Consider the following 20,150-nt stretch of genomic DNA (forward strand, 5'->3'; position numbering starts at 1 on the left):
ATAGAAAATGGTTCCAATTGATCATCTTCAATCAAAACATGTTTTGTTTAAATTGTAAGAAATACTATAGTTACAAATTAAGAATTTTTGCCTGAAAGCACACATTACAAAATTGGTGAAAACAATCACATTGCATTTCAGTACAGCTTCCTCTTTATTCTTTGGTTGGCCTATTGGCTGGACGGGGCCATAGAGCTCATAAAGAGAGGGATACCTTTTGAAGCTATGATGTACGCATTCCTTACCCACTTCCTCAACCACCTATCCTGGGAAATGTGGGGCACTGGTAGCGATTGTAAGCTGGGATTACATAGGGATTAAACCTGTCCTGTTGATGTGCTCAATCAACTTAAATGTAATTATAATCAAATTAAGTATTTCTTAAAATTAAGTATTTCTTAAATTAAGAATTAAGTATTGGCCAAACTGGAACACTGTGAACACTAGTGGCTCCGCGATAAACACATGCGAATACAGAAAGTATACACACGCCTTACACTGCGTACACGCTTAGTACACTACATGGACGCAACACACATGTTCCAGTTTGGCCAAGAAATACTTAATTTGATTATAGTCAGAACAAAAATTACAGGCCCCATCACTTTCCCACATTCCCCGGGATAGAGGGTTGGGGAACGTACTTGCATAGTGCATTATATGTCACTGAGTGGACTGAGCAGAGCTCTTTAGTTCACTTATTTAGTCCATAGAATACTGTAATACAGGCCCTCACTATTTCACAATAAGAACCATTGGCTACCTGGTGCGTATTATTATACTATATCAGTGTTACTGTTGTGTCCAATGACCTGTACTGGTAAATAGAGTATTCTGAACAAAAGTGGTTGCAATCAACATACACATTGACACAGATATTTACCAAGAGGCAGGACATGTAATACACAAATTTTAACATTGCATAGTTTGAAATTAAGTAAATAACAATTACAAATATAGCACCATAATTCATATCTATAGACAGAACTACATATTGCTCATGAAGTAGTACAGGGTAGTTATAAAAACATTCTTCTTATGATTTGGTCCTTACATTTTTTGCCAGAAAGGCTAGAAAAGTCTATACTTGATACTTAATGATTTTGTTCTTTTTTGAACCACCCTGTATAAGGTCTAAAAACCACCCTGTATAAAAGGCCTAAAAATGTTATGCTACCCTTGAACATGACTGAGGTTCGTACTCATTGCTTTAAATAGAATTGATTAAAATCATAAAATCAAAAAAAGTTAATAAATATTTGACTCCTAGTCAGGGTTGGCGCGATTTAAATCAATTGATTTAAATCACGATTTAAATCAAATGATTTTTTTTTAAATCACTGATTTAAATCAACTTTTTCAGTTTTTACCGTTTTTGATAAATTTAAGTAAATTTCTATCTTGAATTGCTTGTTTTACTTCATTTGTAATGTTTCTACACCTTTTGGATACAATTAAATACCTCTATGATGTCATTTTATCTATTGCTAAAAAATCATTTTCAAGGTGCAGAATTCAACAGGTTTTTTCCCATGATTTTACCAAATTTTTTCTTTGAAATTTTCACATCTGAAAACATGTTTTGATTTTTTGTAAATACCTGATAGGATTATGCATATGTCTAGCATTCCACTGGTCTCTTTAGACTTTATCATGGGGTATAGCAGTTCTTGGGATAAATTTTTTTTTTTTAAATCGATTCAAAATCAAAAAAATCCGATTTAAATCAAATAAATTGATTTTTTTGATTTTTTTTTTAATTCAAAAAAATCGCCAACCCTGCTCCTAGTAAGAAAGAGCAATATCCATATCATACTAAGTAATCGCAAGTAACCTATTTTTATTTCAGTGGTGTACACCATTGAAAACAATGCTATGCTACATGAGAGTGATTATAGTTTTCAGCATAGTTCTTCAGCAGGGTTCTGATTGGAAAATTGAATCATGTCGTCATCACATCGGCACCTCAATCGCTGGTCAGGCAGCGTAGCATCGTGTGATCTAGTTCTTTTTACACTATAACAAAGAGATAATCAGAAAGAGCATACAGACACTGTATGACACAGGCTTGACACACATCAAATGAAAATGGAGTTGAATTTTCACTTTTGTGCTGGAAGTCCGGCTCCAATTTTCATCTATACAAGAGGTCAAATTCCATGTCTCTGAAGTGCCTTGTTATCCTATCACACATCAGTGTGATTTAACTTACTTCGTTGATATGTCTTATTCTTACGCTGGGGTTCGGAGGCAAATAAGTGATTCATAACACTTGCAATCTACGTAGCAATAATCAACATTTATTCACACAGGGCGCTGCCATCTTGGAACGGGTTGCCAGCCCGAACGATGTGAGTGAGTTGCCAAACGTAATAGCCTAAATCAGATATCACCACATCTTTCCCCTTTTGCATAAAATTTGACAAAGTCATCAGATTACCTGTAAAACTGCTAATCATCAGTTCACTCTTGTCATATCCGTAAAGAAAGCTTCTCTTTCAAAAGTCCCACTATGTGCACCAAGCGGAAAGCTTACAGCTCAAATCACGCATACACAGTCAGACTAATGCTTCAATTTCCGTCTTCTAAAACTTTTCCAATGTGTCATGAAGATGGCCTAGATGTGTACGGTGTAATACCTAGTGCCTCTCTGGTCTTATGAAACTTATTTCTGACATAGTCATAGAACTGGTATTCAATTAGCATTTCTGCTTTCATAATCTTTTCAACTTCAGGAGATGGTTTCTTCTTGTGGAGAGTTGTTGTTCTGGACCTGTCCAGGTTAGTATCTTCCCCTGTTAGAAAGATAAAAATATTGAAATTTCTACATAAAAAAACTTCATTAATTTACATCATTAATGATCTAACTGCAGATAATCCCCTGGCGAGTTAGTTAAAGCTGTTAATGTCGTAACATTTCCATAAAAAAAAGATCAGTATTTCTTTTCCATAAAATGTTAGCTTTACTGTCTGATATGACCCTTTTAAGTTTGAGCCGGACAACTGAGGTAAAGCAAACAAAACACAGATGTCGCCAATGCGTATCACTTTGTCGGTTGTGCTACGGCACAGGCATTTGATGTGTATGTACTATCCCGCACGCCGTGTACGTACGCATTCGACTAATATTTCCATCGTAATAATAAAACGACGGTTCCTGCATTTTATTCAAAATCTCAAATTTTGACAAAACTACAGCACCTAAAGCCTTGATTTTTGCAGGGGATGTTAGTTTAACAAAGTACAGTACAATTGTGTAAAAAACAGAATTTTGACAAATATTGAGGGCATCCTCCTCCTTAGCAAATGTTACAATATGACTTTAACCTCAAATGACCTTGAAATTACCTTAACATTTTGTGACACATACTGATAGTTACTCTCCCACAAATTTTAAATAAAAAATAATAATGATAAAAAACAAACTATGTACCCTTAACCCTGTAGCCTTAACAACCATAGACAAATACCTAGATCGCTAAAGGACCAATCACATGGACAAGCTAGCTGGAGGAATGGCCACTATAGTTTGATCAGCTCATAATCGGCGGGTTGAGTAACTGTCTTTGAAAGACAAGGTCTCAAACAAAATGTGCCAAGTCTGCGCCATCAGCATCAGTAAACATGAGTAAGGAATATCACACTGTTTCATTAAAAATGGCTTTGAAGTACTGCCAGTCTGATGTCCCGGGCTTCTGCAGCCGTTGTTTTTTGGGTCTGTCTTTGACATCTCCGGTCTGACGAAACTTGGCTTTTAGCTTGTAGATCACACTGCATTTTAATGCATTTTTCATGCTGATTCCAAATATGGTCATTCAAATGTACAATTTTGACATTTTAAAATGGTTTATGGAATGATGTGGGCCATAGTGGTCAGCGACAACCTGTAAAGTGTGCTGAGGCTTGTGGATCAACGTCTAGGTGTTGTGCCTGTGCATAGCGCACTATAAATCACCACGCCTTTTTTTTCTTTTTTGGTTGTTGTCTGCAGCTGACACCTGTGGAGAGGGTTCAGAATGTAACTTTTGTGCATCTCAATCTTAGTTTGAGTCAAAAAGTCAAGAAAACATTTAGTTCAGCCTACGTATACGTAAGGGAGACAAAGATTGGGAAAAAAGACACACTACTGTTATTCGGAACTTCCTGACCTGTACAAGCCCAGTCATAAACACAATATGATAAAATTTGTGGTCTATCCATTGGTTCGCTTCAAGTTCGGTAGTGACGTCAATGCTTTTCTGTGATTGCGTCACAAGGGTGCTGGCAACCGCTCTCGTACGCGTGCATGTACACACTTTGCGATTATCTTTACTTGCAGGATTTGATACTGCAGCCAGCGAAATATGCATATATACGTCATTACCAAGCTTAAGGTGAACCAAATTATATATTCATGCACCTTTAAGGCCACTTACCAACAGGATGTAGATAATGCTCCAAGGCACCTTTAAACATTGATGGCAGCAGTCTATCTAACACACTCAATGAGTCCTCAAGTTCTTCCAGGATGCCTACAAATAAATATTCCTTTTCTACATTTCTAATAGCTTGGTCCAGGGCCAACTTAGATGGGATCCTTAAACAACAACAGGAATAAGAAAATGATGGTGTAGTTCATGCACATAATTATAATAAACGCCTCAAATAAAGAAAGGTTGTGTGTAGAATCTTGTTAGCTGCAATTTGACTCTAAATTGACAAAGATTGATACCAGTATATGAAAGTTGGTGCATTTTCAAAAGTTGCAAATCAAAACGATGCACACAGTCAAAATTGCTAAGCGTGGTCAAGCTTGCTTGCTTGCGAAGGGCCGAATCATGCAATTATGACACGAAAAAGAGAAAATCCTTTTATTCTCCAAATATTAGCAGGTAAGGAATGAAATCAACAAAACTTGACCGCCGGTCCGTCCGGTTGAAGTCGGTTTCGATTGTTTTCAGTGGCGGGGCCAGGAATTTTTTTCAGGGGGGCATTAGGGGGCAAAGTGAATTTCAGGGGGGGCAAAATCAACAAAATCAACAAATTTTGCGCAAAATTACTGCAAAAAGTGGAAATTTTCGTCATTTTGGGTTTTTTCGGGGGCAACAGGGGGGCAACTGATTGTTCTAAACAATGGGACATGGTTCAACTGCTGGTAACCGCCAGTCAACCGACGGTCGAGTTTTGATTTCAACCTTAAGGTAAGTATGAAATAAGAAATGTGTAACTACATTTACACAGTGTTTGTATAATGATTCAGAAGCAGAAATACAGGGATGCTGTCTGTCAATTTATTATAAACTGAATTATTGGATAGGCTTTATTATTGGATACACCATTCAATTTGATGAGACATGCAATGCCCAAGGTCAAAAGCAGTGTGACCTACTTGTCCGCTATTGGTCAGAAGAGAGAAATAAGATCAGTGTTAGATTCCTACAGACAATATTCTTTGCACATGCCAGGGGGTGTGATGTTGCCAAGGAAATTATGAAAACTCTTCAAGAATCAGACTCAGGGGTGAGAGTGACCACAGACAAAAAAGTCTGAAAAACTTGAAATTTGGAAAGTTCCTATACTTTTGTGCAGCGGAAGTGCAGAAAAAGAGATCAAAATCAAGATCAAAAAGTCTGAATTCAGATTTTAATCAGAACCCTCACACCCCTCCAGACTATCAGTTACCTCTTTCAGCATTAATAAGCTTGTCATCAGATGGACCAAATGCCAACAAAATTATATAGAGTACAATCAATGCAACACTCCAAGAAGAAGGACTCACTGGGCTCATGATGTCCATTCCATGTAACACACATGTTGGGCTTAAGGCATTTGGAGAGGCAGCTGAGGAACTAGCTATAGACCTTTGCCATTGGTTGAAGAGCTCCCGATCTTGCAGAAATGATTATATCAACATGTTGATTGATCTTCAGCTGGATGATGACATATTCATACACTTAATTACACTCATTCCTGCACTAGACAGAATAGTTAAGAAGTGGCAAGCAATCAAGCAGTACTTCCTCCTTCAAGAATTGCCCAAGCTAGCTGCACAGGAAAGGACAGTGAAAGCCCAGGAGAAAAATGAGAGATACAGGAGAATATGCAGGAGAAAGCAACAGAAAGCATTCCTAGCCCAATTGGCTTTTCTTGTATCTGTAGAGCCAATTTTCCAGAGAATTCCACACAGAAGGGCTACAAAATCATTTGTTGCGTGATGCTATGTGTGAGCTGCTGATATTGACAATGGGTTGCTTCATTAATAAGAGCCTAGTGCTGAAAGACAAAGCAGAAAAACACCTGCTCACAGTTGAGTACACCAAGGCAGACAATCAGCTATCCATGTCACGGATGAAGATTGATGAAAAGACAAGATCTGCACTATCCATTATGTCTTCTGACCAACAGAAGATACCAATGCATTGTATGAAGGAGTTCTATATGGCGACCACTATAATGAAAGACAAAGATAAAGACAATTTATCGCGTCTGACGTCACCTGTCAATCAAACTCGAGCACGGTTTGTTTACAAGTGTCGTGATGATGACTTGCTGAACGCGGATTTATAACCGGGCGCCTAATTTTGCACCTTTCGACATGCAAACCATCTCAAAAGTTAGGTCTTTATAGTAGGAAACTTTCTTTGGTGAAGGCACCATGTCGACAATGCCTAGAAAAGCTGCTTTTTGCCTTGCAAAAGTACGTAATTTTTCGCCATTTGCTGCTATTCCTTTTCTCCGATCAGCACCAGATAGATCGGTCTTCCTTTTATGGGCTAATTAACCTGTGTAAACCAATCAAGGATCGTAATTGACAGTGACATCAGACGCGATAAATTGTTTTTATCTCTGTCTTTAATTATAAGCATCTCGTAGCCTACTTACTAATAGACAACAAGCTTCTGAGACATGTCTCTTACCTACATCCAATTCTCAGAAAGAGTGACCATGGCGTGCAGGCTATTTGTTTACTGCAGATGATACTGGTTGGTTGCTCAGCAATGTGGTTGCCAGTTCATTTTGCAAGAAGATCAGGGACAACAGTAAGAACTCCAGCTATCAGAAATGCATCTCAATCAAAGGTTAAGGCTCATATTGAAATACCCTACCACGTTTTCACACAGAAAGAAGGCAGGATTCCCCTCGCTAAGGAAAGCTTGGTCATAAAACGGATGGATTATATGCATCAGTGATACACCCTGCCCAGGATTTTAGCAAAAGAAGGCTAGCACAGGAAAGCTGCAGGATGGCGCACACCTTCCTGTGTAAGGGAATTTCAATATGAGCCCTTAATAATTCGGCCATCACTGATCACCTCATGGAGAAAGATCATATCATAGACTAGGAGGAGGCTAAGATGGTAGGCAATGAAGCTGACAGATACAAACGTTGGATAAAGGAAGCAATACCGATCAGCAAACAAGACAATATCATGAACAGAGATGAGGGGCAATACAATCTTAGTTACGCATTTGATGATCTTCTAGCAAAACTAACTGGCAAACCGCATTGCTGAGCAACCAGTATCATCTGCAGTAAACAGAAGATTGTCACAACAACAATAGTGTTAAGAAAGAAGTCTGCTAGACTTTGAAACATCCACAGTGAGTACTTCTTTATTCGATTCTACTATTATGTCCGAGTCCTGCAATCTTGGTAGCTTACCTGCAGTATTTATGTTGGCCACAGAAAAACGGCACAATGTAAAATGCTTTCTTGCCTGTACACTCAGCCTTCTGTTTTAATACGCACTCATCAAAAGTCTGTTAAAGAAATGAGAAAAATATACAGAAATCATTATGTAACATATCTAAAGTGTTGTTCTTCTTCTCAAGAGGTCACTGACATCTGAGCCATAGTAATTCGACAAAAAGTCCATTTTTCAGGTGGAAAATGTTAAAATGTACCCAAGAAAGTCCAAATTAGAACAAACTAGTGGAATATGAAGACTACCAATTGCCACCCCCCCCCCCACCAAGTCACATTACTGAACTCCTTTCCAGTTCTGAGAATTATACTTGCAACCTCAGACAGATGAAAGAATGAAGGAAATTTAGGCAAATTTATACAAATGAGCTACCAAATTACCATATTTACTATTACATAACTCATACAAAGATTCTTATCATTTGATTGGTCAATTACTATTGATTATTCTTGCTATTTATAGAAAAAGACTAATTGCATTCCGCGCCCGTGCATTGCACAGTACTTTTTTCATTGCACTCACGCGCAGCTAACATGGCAACGCTGACAGACACGAGCGGAGCGCATGGAGACTACCCCGACTCGCCAATTCTAGGTATTGGTGTCGCCTCTGAAATTAATACAGTTTGTAATACTTTTTAATTTCTTTTGTTTTTCTGGTGATTTTTAAAATTAAGTGGAAGAAATTTTTTTTTTATATGAGTTATACAAAACAAATGTTGAATGTTTTTATTCGTTTAATGGAAAGAAGTTTTTCATTTGGTTAAGTATGAACCGTTCCATTCAACTCGGCAAAGCCTCGTTCAATGGAACAGTCCATATTTCACCTCATGAAAATATTCTTACCATTGTACTCATAAACATTCAATATTTGTATACTACAATTTTTCTACACCCTCCCTCCTACGGACCTGACTGCATAATTATTATGCCTTTAAACAAGGGTTTTTTCAACCGGAAGAGACAACAGGCAGACACTCTCCACAAAAACATTATTTGGAGTTTGCGCAACTATATTACTGATACAGGCGGCTGACTTTTTATGGAGGGTATTTGCCTTTTGTCTCTTTCATCAAAAAAGGCATATATGCTTGTAGAAGGAATTCTACGATATTAAATGAAGAAGGGAGCAAAGAAAATTTAGTTGAAGCAAGATTTGAACCGGCGACCTCTAGTAAGGCCAAAAAAATAATGGTTTGTCTCAAAGCTCACGAGTGGTTTGAAAACAAATCACGAAATGCAATTTTTTTTATTCCCGACTTTTTCATGGTATTTGGAGAAAAAAATATGATTTTCGCCGAAGTTTTCCAGAAAAACTAAAAAAAAAAAAAATTTTGAAATAAAAAAAAATTCTGCATTTCTTTTTTTCCAAATCTCACGAATTTACAAATGCGCGCGCGAGCTTTGAGACAAACCTTTTTTATTTTTGGCCTAAGATAACTGATTAAAAATCATTGTTTTTACCTGGTACCTTTCTTCTTCTGGTCCACTGAACCTATTCTTCTCAGTTTGTTTTCCATCTCCAAACCTTTTAAAATAGTACTGTGATACCATCCTAGCAAAAGGATCTCGTATTATGTTGATGTACACAGGGGGTTTGCCGCCGTAACTACAAGAAAACAAAATGGTTACATTATTAATTAAAACAGTTTTTATTTTTAAAAGCAGTACTACATGTATGTGAAATGGGCCATTCCAGTTAAAATCCACACTACCCCTGTGGAAGATTTTGGAAATATCTTCCACAGGGGGATTATGTTATTCAAATGTAATTGGTCAGGGATAATCATTTTGAAACCCATACTCCCCCTGTATTATGGCTTTACCTATATTATCTGCCACAACTGGAGTGAGTATTTCAAATGGAAGTTACCCAACTGTCTATTCTATTTGAAAGTCATACTCACTCTGTGGAAGGCTAAATCTTGTGGACGACTTTAGCTAAATCTTCCACAGGGGTAGTGTGGATTTTAAATGGAATAGCCCAATGCTTACTCCTGATTCCAGAAAAATACAGCACTAATTTTTAGGATTTAAAAAAAAATATTATCCTGTTCTGCCAAATAAAACATAGCTCAATCATCAGTTGGAACAAACTGGCAATAAAAGTACAATATCAACTTACTTACAATACAACAACAACAACAACGAAAACAACAACAACAAAATGTTTGTGTTTTTAATATGCAGTGATAATTTGTGTTCATGTCATACTCTATCTATTAATGATTTTAAAATACATTGAATTTGTATTCATTTTGAAATCTTTAATGTGTATGACGTGAACATAAATTATCACTTTGCAAATTAAAAACACAAAACAAATGTTATTGTTGTAAGTCAACCATGAATGATTTTAGCATTTAGCTCTAGGTCCAGAGATACTCCAAAACCAAAAAAATAAATGACCTAATTTTTTAAAATTCAAGTATAGTTCCATCCCTCAATTTTGAAAACTTTTCACCTAAAAAGGGGTGGGACTATACTTGAGTCAGCACGGTTTATAATATATCACACTCATATCAATAAGCCCAATCGCCATTCTAACTTCCGGTTTTTGAGAGCAGTTTTGGGACACTTTGACCTCTGACATATCGGGAAAATTAACGTAATTATTATTAATTTTCTTATTATTGTCATAATTTTGATCATTAAAAATACCAAATAATTAATTTATAAAATACAAATATTTTTCATATTTGTTTTAAATATTGTAAAACATTTTAGATTATATTTTGTACGTACAAAAACCCAATATTTCTGAATTTTCTGAAAGGTCAAAGGACAAAGTGTCCTAAAACTGCAAAAACTGTCCTACAATGCATTGCAAACTTCCAATGCCGATTGGGCTTATTACATGTATATCTGTATTTAATATAGCTTTTAATTGTTTAATTCAAGTATAGTCCCACCCCTCAATTTTGAAACATTTTCACCTAAAAAGGGGTGGGGCTATACTCGAGTCAGCACGGTAAGTATAAGAAGGGGTGGGGCTATACTCGAGTCAGCACGGTTTATAATATATCACACTCATATCAATTATCAGTGTTGGAGGACTCGGGACTCGGACTCGAGTCCTTTTTTCAAGGACTCGGACTCGGACTTGGACTCGGAAGCTAAGGACTTGGACTCGGACTCGGACCCCAAGGACTCGGCTTGAGTCCTCTTCGAATCCAGCAAAATAGGGTCTTTTAGGTCTTTTATTTTCGTTCATTGTAAACTTCTTCTTATGCTTGATCAATGATCACATCACATGATTAATTTACGTAATTTTACATGCAAATAAATTCAGTTTATAAATAAAAGTACAACCAAAAAGCAAGATTGCTTTCAGTTATATCTTTAATTGGTTAAATGGATTTTAATCATAATCGTTTGTTTTGTACGGAAAGTCCAATCTACGGAAAGCCCAATCGGACATTGTAACAGCATGACTGCTTGGTTAGGCGCAAGTCTAGAATATACATGAATAATAATTTATGGGCAAAATAGGGGCTTGATGAACTGAAATTTCAACATTTTTGTGGAGGTCTGTGAACTAAAATTGGGCCATATTATAGGCTTTAAAGCTAACAAATTCAAAATGTTTCCAAATTTGAGCTAAAGAGCTACACTTTTCAGAGTGTTAGGCTCAATGACATGGAGCATGATGCAAACTGTGGGTCTCAAGGAACTGCCAGAGAGCATGAAAAAGGGACCCTTGACCGCCGCACATAGCCTACCCGTACCACCTTTACATGTGAGTGATTAGCCCCCCCCCCCCGGAATAATACTGCATAGGCCTACAGCCAGATCCAACACCCTTTCGTTTGGCACCTGGTGTTTGGTAGTGACATCATATTTTGATTGTCATATTGCATCTTTTGCCTCTTTAAAACACAAGCCTAATAAGTTGGGGTTGGGGGAGTCTTTGATTATACTCTGTTATAAGCATTGGGGGAAGATAAAATTAGGGGCAAGATTTTTTGGCCGATCGAAAGGGAGGGTGGAAGCAATTTTTGGCAAGCTGAGAGGGGGGAACAAGCAATTTTGACACATGGGGCACCTTTCAAATAAAACACTCTAAAATTGCTTAGAAAACAGTACGGAAACGCTTACATAATGAAAATTTGCCTGCTCGCTGCACTCGCAACATATATCCAAGGTATGTAAATTGGGATCCTCAAAAATAGCATGTGCAAAGGGGGTGCAAATTTTTTTGGCAGGCCGGGAGTGGGGGGGGCAAGCCATTTTTGGCAGGCCGAGAGGGGATATAGTAGGGTCCAGAATGGAAGTCCTGTTCTCGGTTTGAGTACAAGAAGTTTTGAAGGTGTTTTTTAATAGATTTGAGGACGCTGAATAAAATCAGAGGGGTCTGACCCATCGAAAAATGTGGGGAACTCTCGCTAGAGGGCGTTTTTCAAAATGGCCGCCAAAATCCCTTAAAAAGCATCTCTTGCAATTTCACACCTCCCCGGGCTCCGCATAATTATTGCACAGCCCCAAAACTATATTAGGCATGAAAGGTGTGACTAACAAATTATGTATTTACAAGAAAATAATATAGAACTAAAATTCTGGTTAAAAATAGGCCTACGTTGATAAAGTATTGGTCAAAACCCCAGGGCTTGAATTTGATACATAAGGACTCGGACTCGGACATTGAGGACTCGGGCTCGGACTCGGGACTCGGACATCAGAAATTGGCAAGGACTCGGACTCGGACTTGGACTCGGACACCAAGGACTCGGACTCGGATGATGAGGACTCGACTACAACACTGTCAATTATATCTGTATTTAAGGGTAGACGAGGTATTGTTGGTCGAAGCAACCTAAAAATCGATTTTTATTATCTAGATCAATATATTATTGAAAATTAACACCTTGATGTCTTGCAAAAGTGCATTCTACAAATCGTATACTTTGCAAACTTGCTTAATTTATTGCTGTTAATGAGTTATGTACGTTTTACAAAAGTATAGTCCCACCCCTCAATTTTGAAACATTTTCACCTAAAAGGGGTGGGGCTATACTCGAGTCAGCACGGTAAGTATAAAAAGGGATGGGTGGGGCTATACTCGAGTCAGCATGGTAAGTATATCACACTTATATCAATTATATCTGTATTATAGTTTATTATTATGATGCATGGATATTATCACATAACTCTCAGACAGATATGGGATCTATCAGATTCACCCAATGACTCGCTAATTGAAATAAGATCCACCTAATGGTCCAACACATTATTATGGCAACTGCTAGCTACTATCATATCAATTACACTCCAGTAGTTTCTGTATACGAAGTCTATGGTAAAGCCATGATTTCTCTGTGTTACCAAATTTTAAAATCTGTGTTATAAATTGGATGATTTTTCATGATTTTCCGTTTTCCACAATAAAGCACTGAAAAGTTAAAACAAACGTTAAAAGTGTATTTTGTCTTAAACTTAATTGTAGTACATTTTGTATGGCCAGAGTCTTGCATCGAAGGCCTAGAATTAATACTAGAATATATTGTTTAAATGGTTGATTACTGCTAAATGATCACTTTTCTTTATTTCATTTTACAAATCAACACAAAAGGTAGACATTTTGCACAGTTTTTCACTATTTTGTGGCATTTTCAAATTTCTGTGAGCAAACCCCGAATTCTGTGAATTTTTCTGTCACTATTTTGTGGCATTTTCAAATTTCTGTGAGCAAACCCAGAATTCCGTGATTTTTACTGTTTTTCCGTATCACAGAGAAATCATGGCTTTAGTCTATGGTATCAGCAGCCATAAGTCACATCACTTGAAGCTATAATTTATACCAGATAATTAGTGTCAGATTTATGATACTTTGTAATATTTTGAGTTAATTGGTATACCCCGTGAAAAAATGACACATGTCTTTCTGGAGTGTATAAGAGCAGTAGCGTAGCCAGCGGTGGGGCAGGTGGGGCACAGTGCCCCCCCTGACAAAAAAAGAAAGTAAAAGCGCCCTCTGACAAAAAATGAAAGAGAAAATCAGGAGGGCAAAGGAAAAGACAAAGGGCAAGGAGCCCCTTTTTTAGCAAAATTCAGGGCCAAAATAGTGTAAAATACAAGCGAATTTCAAGCTTCTGCACTACACATTGTAAGGATATAGCCCTTTTCAGCGGATAATGGCGAAAATAGTGTAAAATACAATTGTTTTCGCGCTGCGCACGCACATCATCCCAATAAAGCCTTTTTCGAAAAGCTAGAAGACATACAGTCTCTATGTATCGTATGATGCAATTGCATTTTTTTCGTCTGTGCCTCGAAATTTTAGTTTGCTCCCCCTGACCAAGAAAGATGGTATAAGAGACTCATTTCATTCTTGGGTTTTATATTTGTAATGTGACAAGAAGTGCATGGGCACTGGATGCAGGCTCAACTGAATGGGCACATTTTTGCTGAACATTAATTTCCAAGCTTTACATGCTCAACACAGCTACCAAAAAACACACAATGTTATTTTATGTAGAGGTGTAAGAAAACTTTAGCAATAGACACCCAAGGATAGCATTTACAGTTTCAGGGCAGGTTTTTTACATGCTTTATGTGTGCCTGAAAAGGTAATCACTGTAAGTGCTTAATTCTAATAGGAAGGCAAGACCCTAAATCTATGAACAAATCTAAACATTGTTGCTAAATACTCATCAGATACAAGGCCCCTCCCTGATAAGATAATACACAACACCTAAATGACACAACCCTGGAGGAAGAAAACAAACCACACTGATAACGTAACAGGAATTTGATACACATGATATCAACTCTGTGATGATGAGACAACCATACTACATGTAAAAACTCATCCTTACAGTAGGCACCGGAGTTTCGCGCGGTTCGCGCAAAAGCGCACATTTTCGCGCATTTGGGTGTCCAAAGCGCATTTTGGATTCCATCGAGAATGTTCACGATTTTGACCCATCGATAAGCTTAAAGTTAAAACTTACGATTTTATGCCCCAAATCGGCAGCATTTACAAGAAAATTCACGCAATATTGGTTCTAACTTCACTTATGTACATCAAAATACAAATAACGATCATTAAACCAAGCATAATGTGGGAAATTTGCCCTTGCTTTCGACATTTCGATCGACGATTTGTGATGGTCGCCATCTTTATTTTTTATTTTTTCCAGAAACTGGAAATGAACCGGAAGTCGTTCGTAATTGATTGACATGCCATTGTTTTACCGATGTTTTTTTTTTGTGTTTTGCATTGAAAACAGGCGATCGCGCATTTTAGCGCATTTTGACCTATTTTTTGGCGCATTTTCGCGCATTTTGAAAAGTGGCCAGCGCATTTTGCCGTTTTAAATCGCGCGAAACTCCGGTGCCTACCTTACAGCCTTTTCGTTCTCACAGGAATTCAATATGCCAATATTGTGACATTCAAGCCCACAACATCTGTTAGCCGACTATAAGTGGAGTTCGGAGTGGGAGTGGGGAGTTCTTGATTTTGAATTGGGTAGGAATGGGTGGCTGGGATGCTGAAAACATACTGAAAAATATACTAAATTTGATGAAAAAGAGATCAAAAATATACTAATTTCCAATAATTTCTGTTCAAAATTACAGTAAATTTGAGCAATTTTGGAAACATTTTTGCAAATTTTGCTAAAAAACAAAGACAAATCTGCACTTTCTAAAAATTGTGGCCCAAAGAAAAAGTTATATACCAAAACTGCCTTGAGTAATGTTATTCATAAGCATGATTGCATTTATACACAACATTACACAGGGGAGCTATTGAAGATATGGCAGTATTGCACTCAGCAATCAATGCATCAAGTGCAACACTGGTTATCTCCAATATCTGCCTTGAGTAATGTTATTCATAAGCACGATTGCATTTATACACAACATTACACAGGGGAGCTATTGGAGATATGGCAGTATTGCACTCAGCAATCAATGCATCAAGTGCAACACTGGTTATCTCCAATATCTGCCTTGAGTAATGTTATTCATAAGCACGATTGCATTTATACACAACATTACACAGGGGAGCTATTGGAAATGAGGCACTGCAGTGAGCCCTCATAATTGAAACCTACTTTCTCAGTATGTATTTGCCACAGGTACTATAAATGCAACTACATATTGTGGATAGAGATGTCAATGAACTCATAGTCATATCTAGCTGATTGTGAATTTATTACATTATAATACACGTTTGCAATATTAGAATTGAATTGGTCCTATTTCTTTTTTTATATTTGGATATATAAATGATAATTAAACCCTAATTTCTCAGTATGTATTTTCCACAGGTACTATAAATGCAACATCATATTGTAATACAATGGACAGAGATGTCAATGAACTCATATTTAGCTGCTTGTGAATTTATTATATTATAATACATGTTTGCAATATTATAATTGAATCAGTCCTATACAGGGTGCAAATTCTATAAAATTAATGTCTTTATTTCTTTTTTCATATTTGGAGTTTACTGCGAGTCAAGGGGAGCCTGAGCTGGCAGTATAAGTACTTTATTGAGAAAAGAAACATATTGTCATACAATGGATAGAGATGTCAATGAACTCATAGTCATATAGCTGATTGTGAATTTGTTATATTATAATACGTCATGTTTGCAATATTATAATTGAATCAGTCCTATACAGGGTGCAAATTCTATAAAATTAATGTCTTTATTTCTTTTTTCATATTTGGAGTTTACTGCGAGTCAGAGGGGAGCCTGAGCTGGCAGTTTTTTGTAAGTACCGTATTGGTCCGAGTATAGTCCCACCCGTTTTTTAGGTGAACATTTGTCACAATTGGGGGTGGGATTATACTCAATTTCAAAAAAAAAAAAAAAAAAAAATTTTAAGTTTTTTTTTTCGGTTTTGAGTGTCCCTGGACCTAGACCTGAATGCTAGGATCATTCATGGTTGACCTAAAAAAAAAATTTAAAAAATGTCATGTCATACTCTATTAATGATTTCAAAATGCATTGAATTTGAATTTTTTTTTTTACAATTTCTGGAATTTTTCGAAAAATGGGGGGTGGGACTATACTCGAACGTGGGACTATATACTCGGACGAATACGGTACTTAAATATTGAAAAAAATAAAGCCCACACTCACAGGGACTCACATGGGGGGGGCTCATAATTATTGCACAGCCCTTAACATTTTAAGTATATGTGAATTATATTACAATACATGTACAATGACAAAGTCAAAGGTTCAAGTGTATGATGTGGTGTAAAATAATAGGGATTATGTTGCATAGTGTCCGCAATAAGTGTGTAGCAGTAGCAAAATGCTACACAATTTTCGTCATTTGCTACACAATTTTCGTCATTTGCTACACAATTTTGGAATGTGTAGCAATTTTGTACCATTCATAAGCATTGGCTTCCAAATTTGGTGAGCATTTTTGCTACACAAATCAAATTGCTTAATGCGGACCCTGATGTTGCACACAATGAAATAATGCTTTTAATCTTATGAGTAGCTGATAACCAAGTATCATATAATATAAATGTAGGATTGTTGATAATTTTAATATCCATACCTACTCATTCTATGAGGTCTATGCTCAGGCACCTACTGTGACCGAACTCTTCCTTTAAATTGCAACTTCCTGAACCAAATCTTAAAGCACTAGAAACCCAGTACGACCAAACACTCCAGACACTCCAGACAAACTCTGTGAGGCTCAACTTTACGTTTTTCCTTGTTTAAGGCAAGTGGGATGGCAAGAGCCAGATTTTCTAAACCATTGAACTAATAAACTTAAGTACAAGTGCAATTAACTGCAAAATTTGGAAATGGATTATTTTGGTACAGGCCTCAATGTGATGTACAAAGCAAAAAATGACTACACGTACCTACCTTCAAATAATGAAATATATGTATAGAACATGTATGTTTTTTCAGGTTTCAGTTCTTTGCAGAGCATGTGAACATTTATATAAAAGTATAGTGATAATTTCAAATAAATGAACACATTGAGCATGTTTCCACCACTCAATCATTATACATGTACGCACCCATGTAGTTTATTGCATGGACGCATACTGGATGCAGGAGATACATTCAAGCAAAGATTGGGCTATTCCATTTAATGCCACCACTGTGGAAGATTTTTGAAATATCTTTAACAGAGGGAGTGTGAATTTCAAATGGAATGAACACATTAGGCAACTCTATTTGAAATTCATTTTCTCTTAAGAAGATTCAATTTGAATCTTTCACAGAGGGTGTATGAAATTCAAATGGAGCTGCCTAATATGCCGATTCCAATTGAAATTCACACTCCCCCAGTGGACGATATTTCCAGAATCTTCCACAGGGGTGGTGTGGATTTTAAATGGAATAGCCCATTCTAAGCACAGATACTAGAATCTGAAATGCAAGTTGTGTTCATTCATATGAAAGGAAGGTAGAAAGAAAGAAAGAATGAAAAATAGAAATGATATAAGAATACAAGCTAAACTTACTCTGTGAAGTTAACATAATGCAGATGCCTTTGAAAAATGAATGGTGTTTGAAATTGTTCTATGGAATGGACTAGTCTCTCCTGCAAATGAAAAAAAACAAAAAACAAAAAACAAAAAAAACAAGACACATTAATTTCATTTGGTTATTTATTAGAAATTTTAGCTTGAGAAACAAAACAAATTAATACACAGTAAATACATAGTGTGTGTGGGGTGGGATGAGTAAATATCAAAGATTATTAAAATAACTGCACAGGTCACATTTTTACCATTTTGAAATTTTTGCCTAAAAACCATCCCTCCATGATGAAAGTAATTGCTGTGTTTTTTGTCAATTTTTTTGTCAAAAGTAGCAGGTGACCACTAAAGATTTTTGCATATAAATCATTCTTTTCATCATGACAGTACATCTGTGGTAAAAATGAATAATTCACACCGGGGGGGGTGTTTCTTTGTGAAAATGAGGGTATGGGACTGTGCGGCCGATTCTGGGTGCATTTTTATCCATAGATTAGACTGGGGTGCTTTTTCAACCATTTTGGTTTATTGACGACCATCCAAATTTCTTTAAAAATTGGTATTTTGATGGATCCACTTTTTAAATTCTCGGCGGCACACCCCTACCGGAACCAAACTTGAGTATTCCCCGGAAGATGGAGGTTCGGAGGGATGGATATTGTAAACACAGTATGCTTCACATTGGAGGCATTAAAATGTGTGCAGTTAAATAAAATTAATATAAACCTGAAATTGTCCTTTGTATAAAATTTGGGTCTTTGCGATCCTTCACATGTAGGCAAAACAATAAACCTAGCTGATGACACACCTCCCTAGCTGCATGGAACGCTGGAACCATTATTTGAAAACGCAACTATTAAATTCATCACTGAGTAGCTTAAAAGCATAGGTTAACATGATTAATGACCCATGACCTTGTTTCTTCCTTTCTGGATGGAATCATATCAAATCAGGAAGAGGACAAAAATTACCAATGTAATAAAGTGCTGATGATGAATCACTCTTGATGTTTCTGAGCCACAAAACCAGTTTATAGTGTGTGTGAAACTCCTGGTGAAACTCGGGGTGAAACTGTTATTTAGGGTGCATCAGATGCCCCTCATGTCAATGGATTCATCTGTCCCTAGTCTTAAAATGTTCCTATTGTCACAAAACTAACATGTGCCAAGTTTGAATTAATTCGGAGGTCGTCCTGGGGGCCACCGAGAGCCTAAAGTTACAATGTGTGTTCCTATGTAGTAAAGTTTGTTGACCCCTGTACAATTCCAATTAGAAGCCGATCGAACAATTTAAAGTAGCTGCCATATCAAAACCGTTAGGACTTAGAAGCTCAAATCTTTTGCACTTATAGTACTGATAATCATCTTCGAATCGGTGATAAAAATTAATCACCAACAAAATGAGCATGTGTGGAATTGGCACAAGCGCCCTCGATACAAAATTTCAGTGAAATAGGCATTTTGTGGTAATTTTTACCTCAAATTTTACAAATGTTGATGTCCTGGTTGTCATTACACTTTTACAAAGCAGATTTTCTGAACTTTAGATCAATATATAATACATATTAACAACTTTCAGTGTGAAATAAAGTATTATAGCACTTGGTTAAGACAGAAATTATAGATTTTCCCAAGAATATGGACTGTGGGGGCGCTTTTGACAATAAAACACACGCAGTCATTTCTTTGGAGATGGATTTTCATCACAGATTCAAAGATGATTATCAGTACGCTTAGCTCCCAAGATTTGAGCTTCTAAATCCAAACGGTTTTGATATGACAGCTACTTTAAATTGTTCTATCGGCTTCTAATTGGAATTGTACAGGGGTCAACAAACTTTACTACATAGGAACACACATTGTAACTTTAGGCTCTCGGTGGCCCCTCAGGACGACCTCCAAATTAATTCAAACTTGGCACATGTTAGTTTTGTGACAATAGGAACATTTTAAGACTAGGGACAGATGAATCCATTGACATGAGGGGCATCT

At 36.8% G+C, this 20,150-nt stretch overlaps 1 protein-coding gene and 1 long non-coding RNA gene across 2 annotated transcripts in view; both read right to left on the reverse strand.

Moving 5' to 3' along the window:
• The window catches only part of LOC140157252 (uncharacterized), a 246,147-nt gene that overhangs the window by 8,950 nt on the left and 217,047 nt on the right, over positions 1-20,150 (reverse strand). The window lies entirely within an intron of this gene.
• The window catches only part of LOC140157248 (uronyl 2-sulfotransferase-like), a 29,965-nt gene continuing 12,228 nt past the window's right edge, over positions 2,414-20,150 (reverse strand). Inside the window, exons 4-8 of the mRNA XM_072180375.1 lie at positions 18,142-18,221; positions 9,148-9,292; positions 7,642-7,739; positions 4,416-4,576; positions 2,414-2,795 (exon numbers count right to left, since the gene is read on the reverse strand). Coding sequence (XP_072036476.1) covers positions 2,605-2,795; positions 4,416-4,576; positions 7,642-7,739; positions 9,148-9,292; positions 18,142-18,221 — 675 coding nt within the window. The 3' untranslated portion in view covers positions 2,414-2,604. The remainder of the gene's footprint in view (positions 2,796-4,415; positions 4,577-7,641; positions 7,740-9,147; positions 9,293-18,141; positions 18,222-20,150) is intronic.

This window comes from Amphiura filiformis, chromosome 7 (genome assembly GCF_039555335.1).
Source record: "Amphiura filiformis chromosome 7, Afil_fr2py, whole genome shotgun sequence".
NCBI classification, from domain to species: Eukaryota; Metazoa; Echinodermata; class Ophiuroidea; order Amphilepidida; family Amphiuridae; genus Amphiura; species Amphiura filiformis.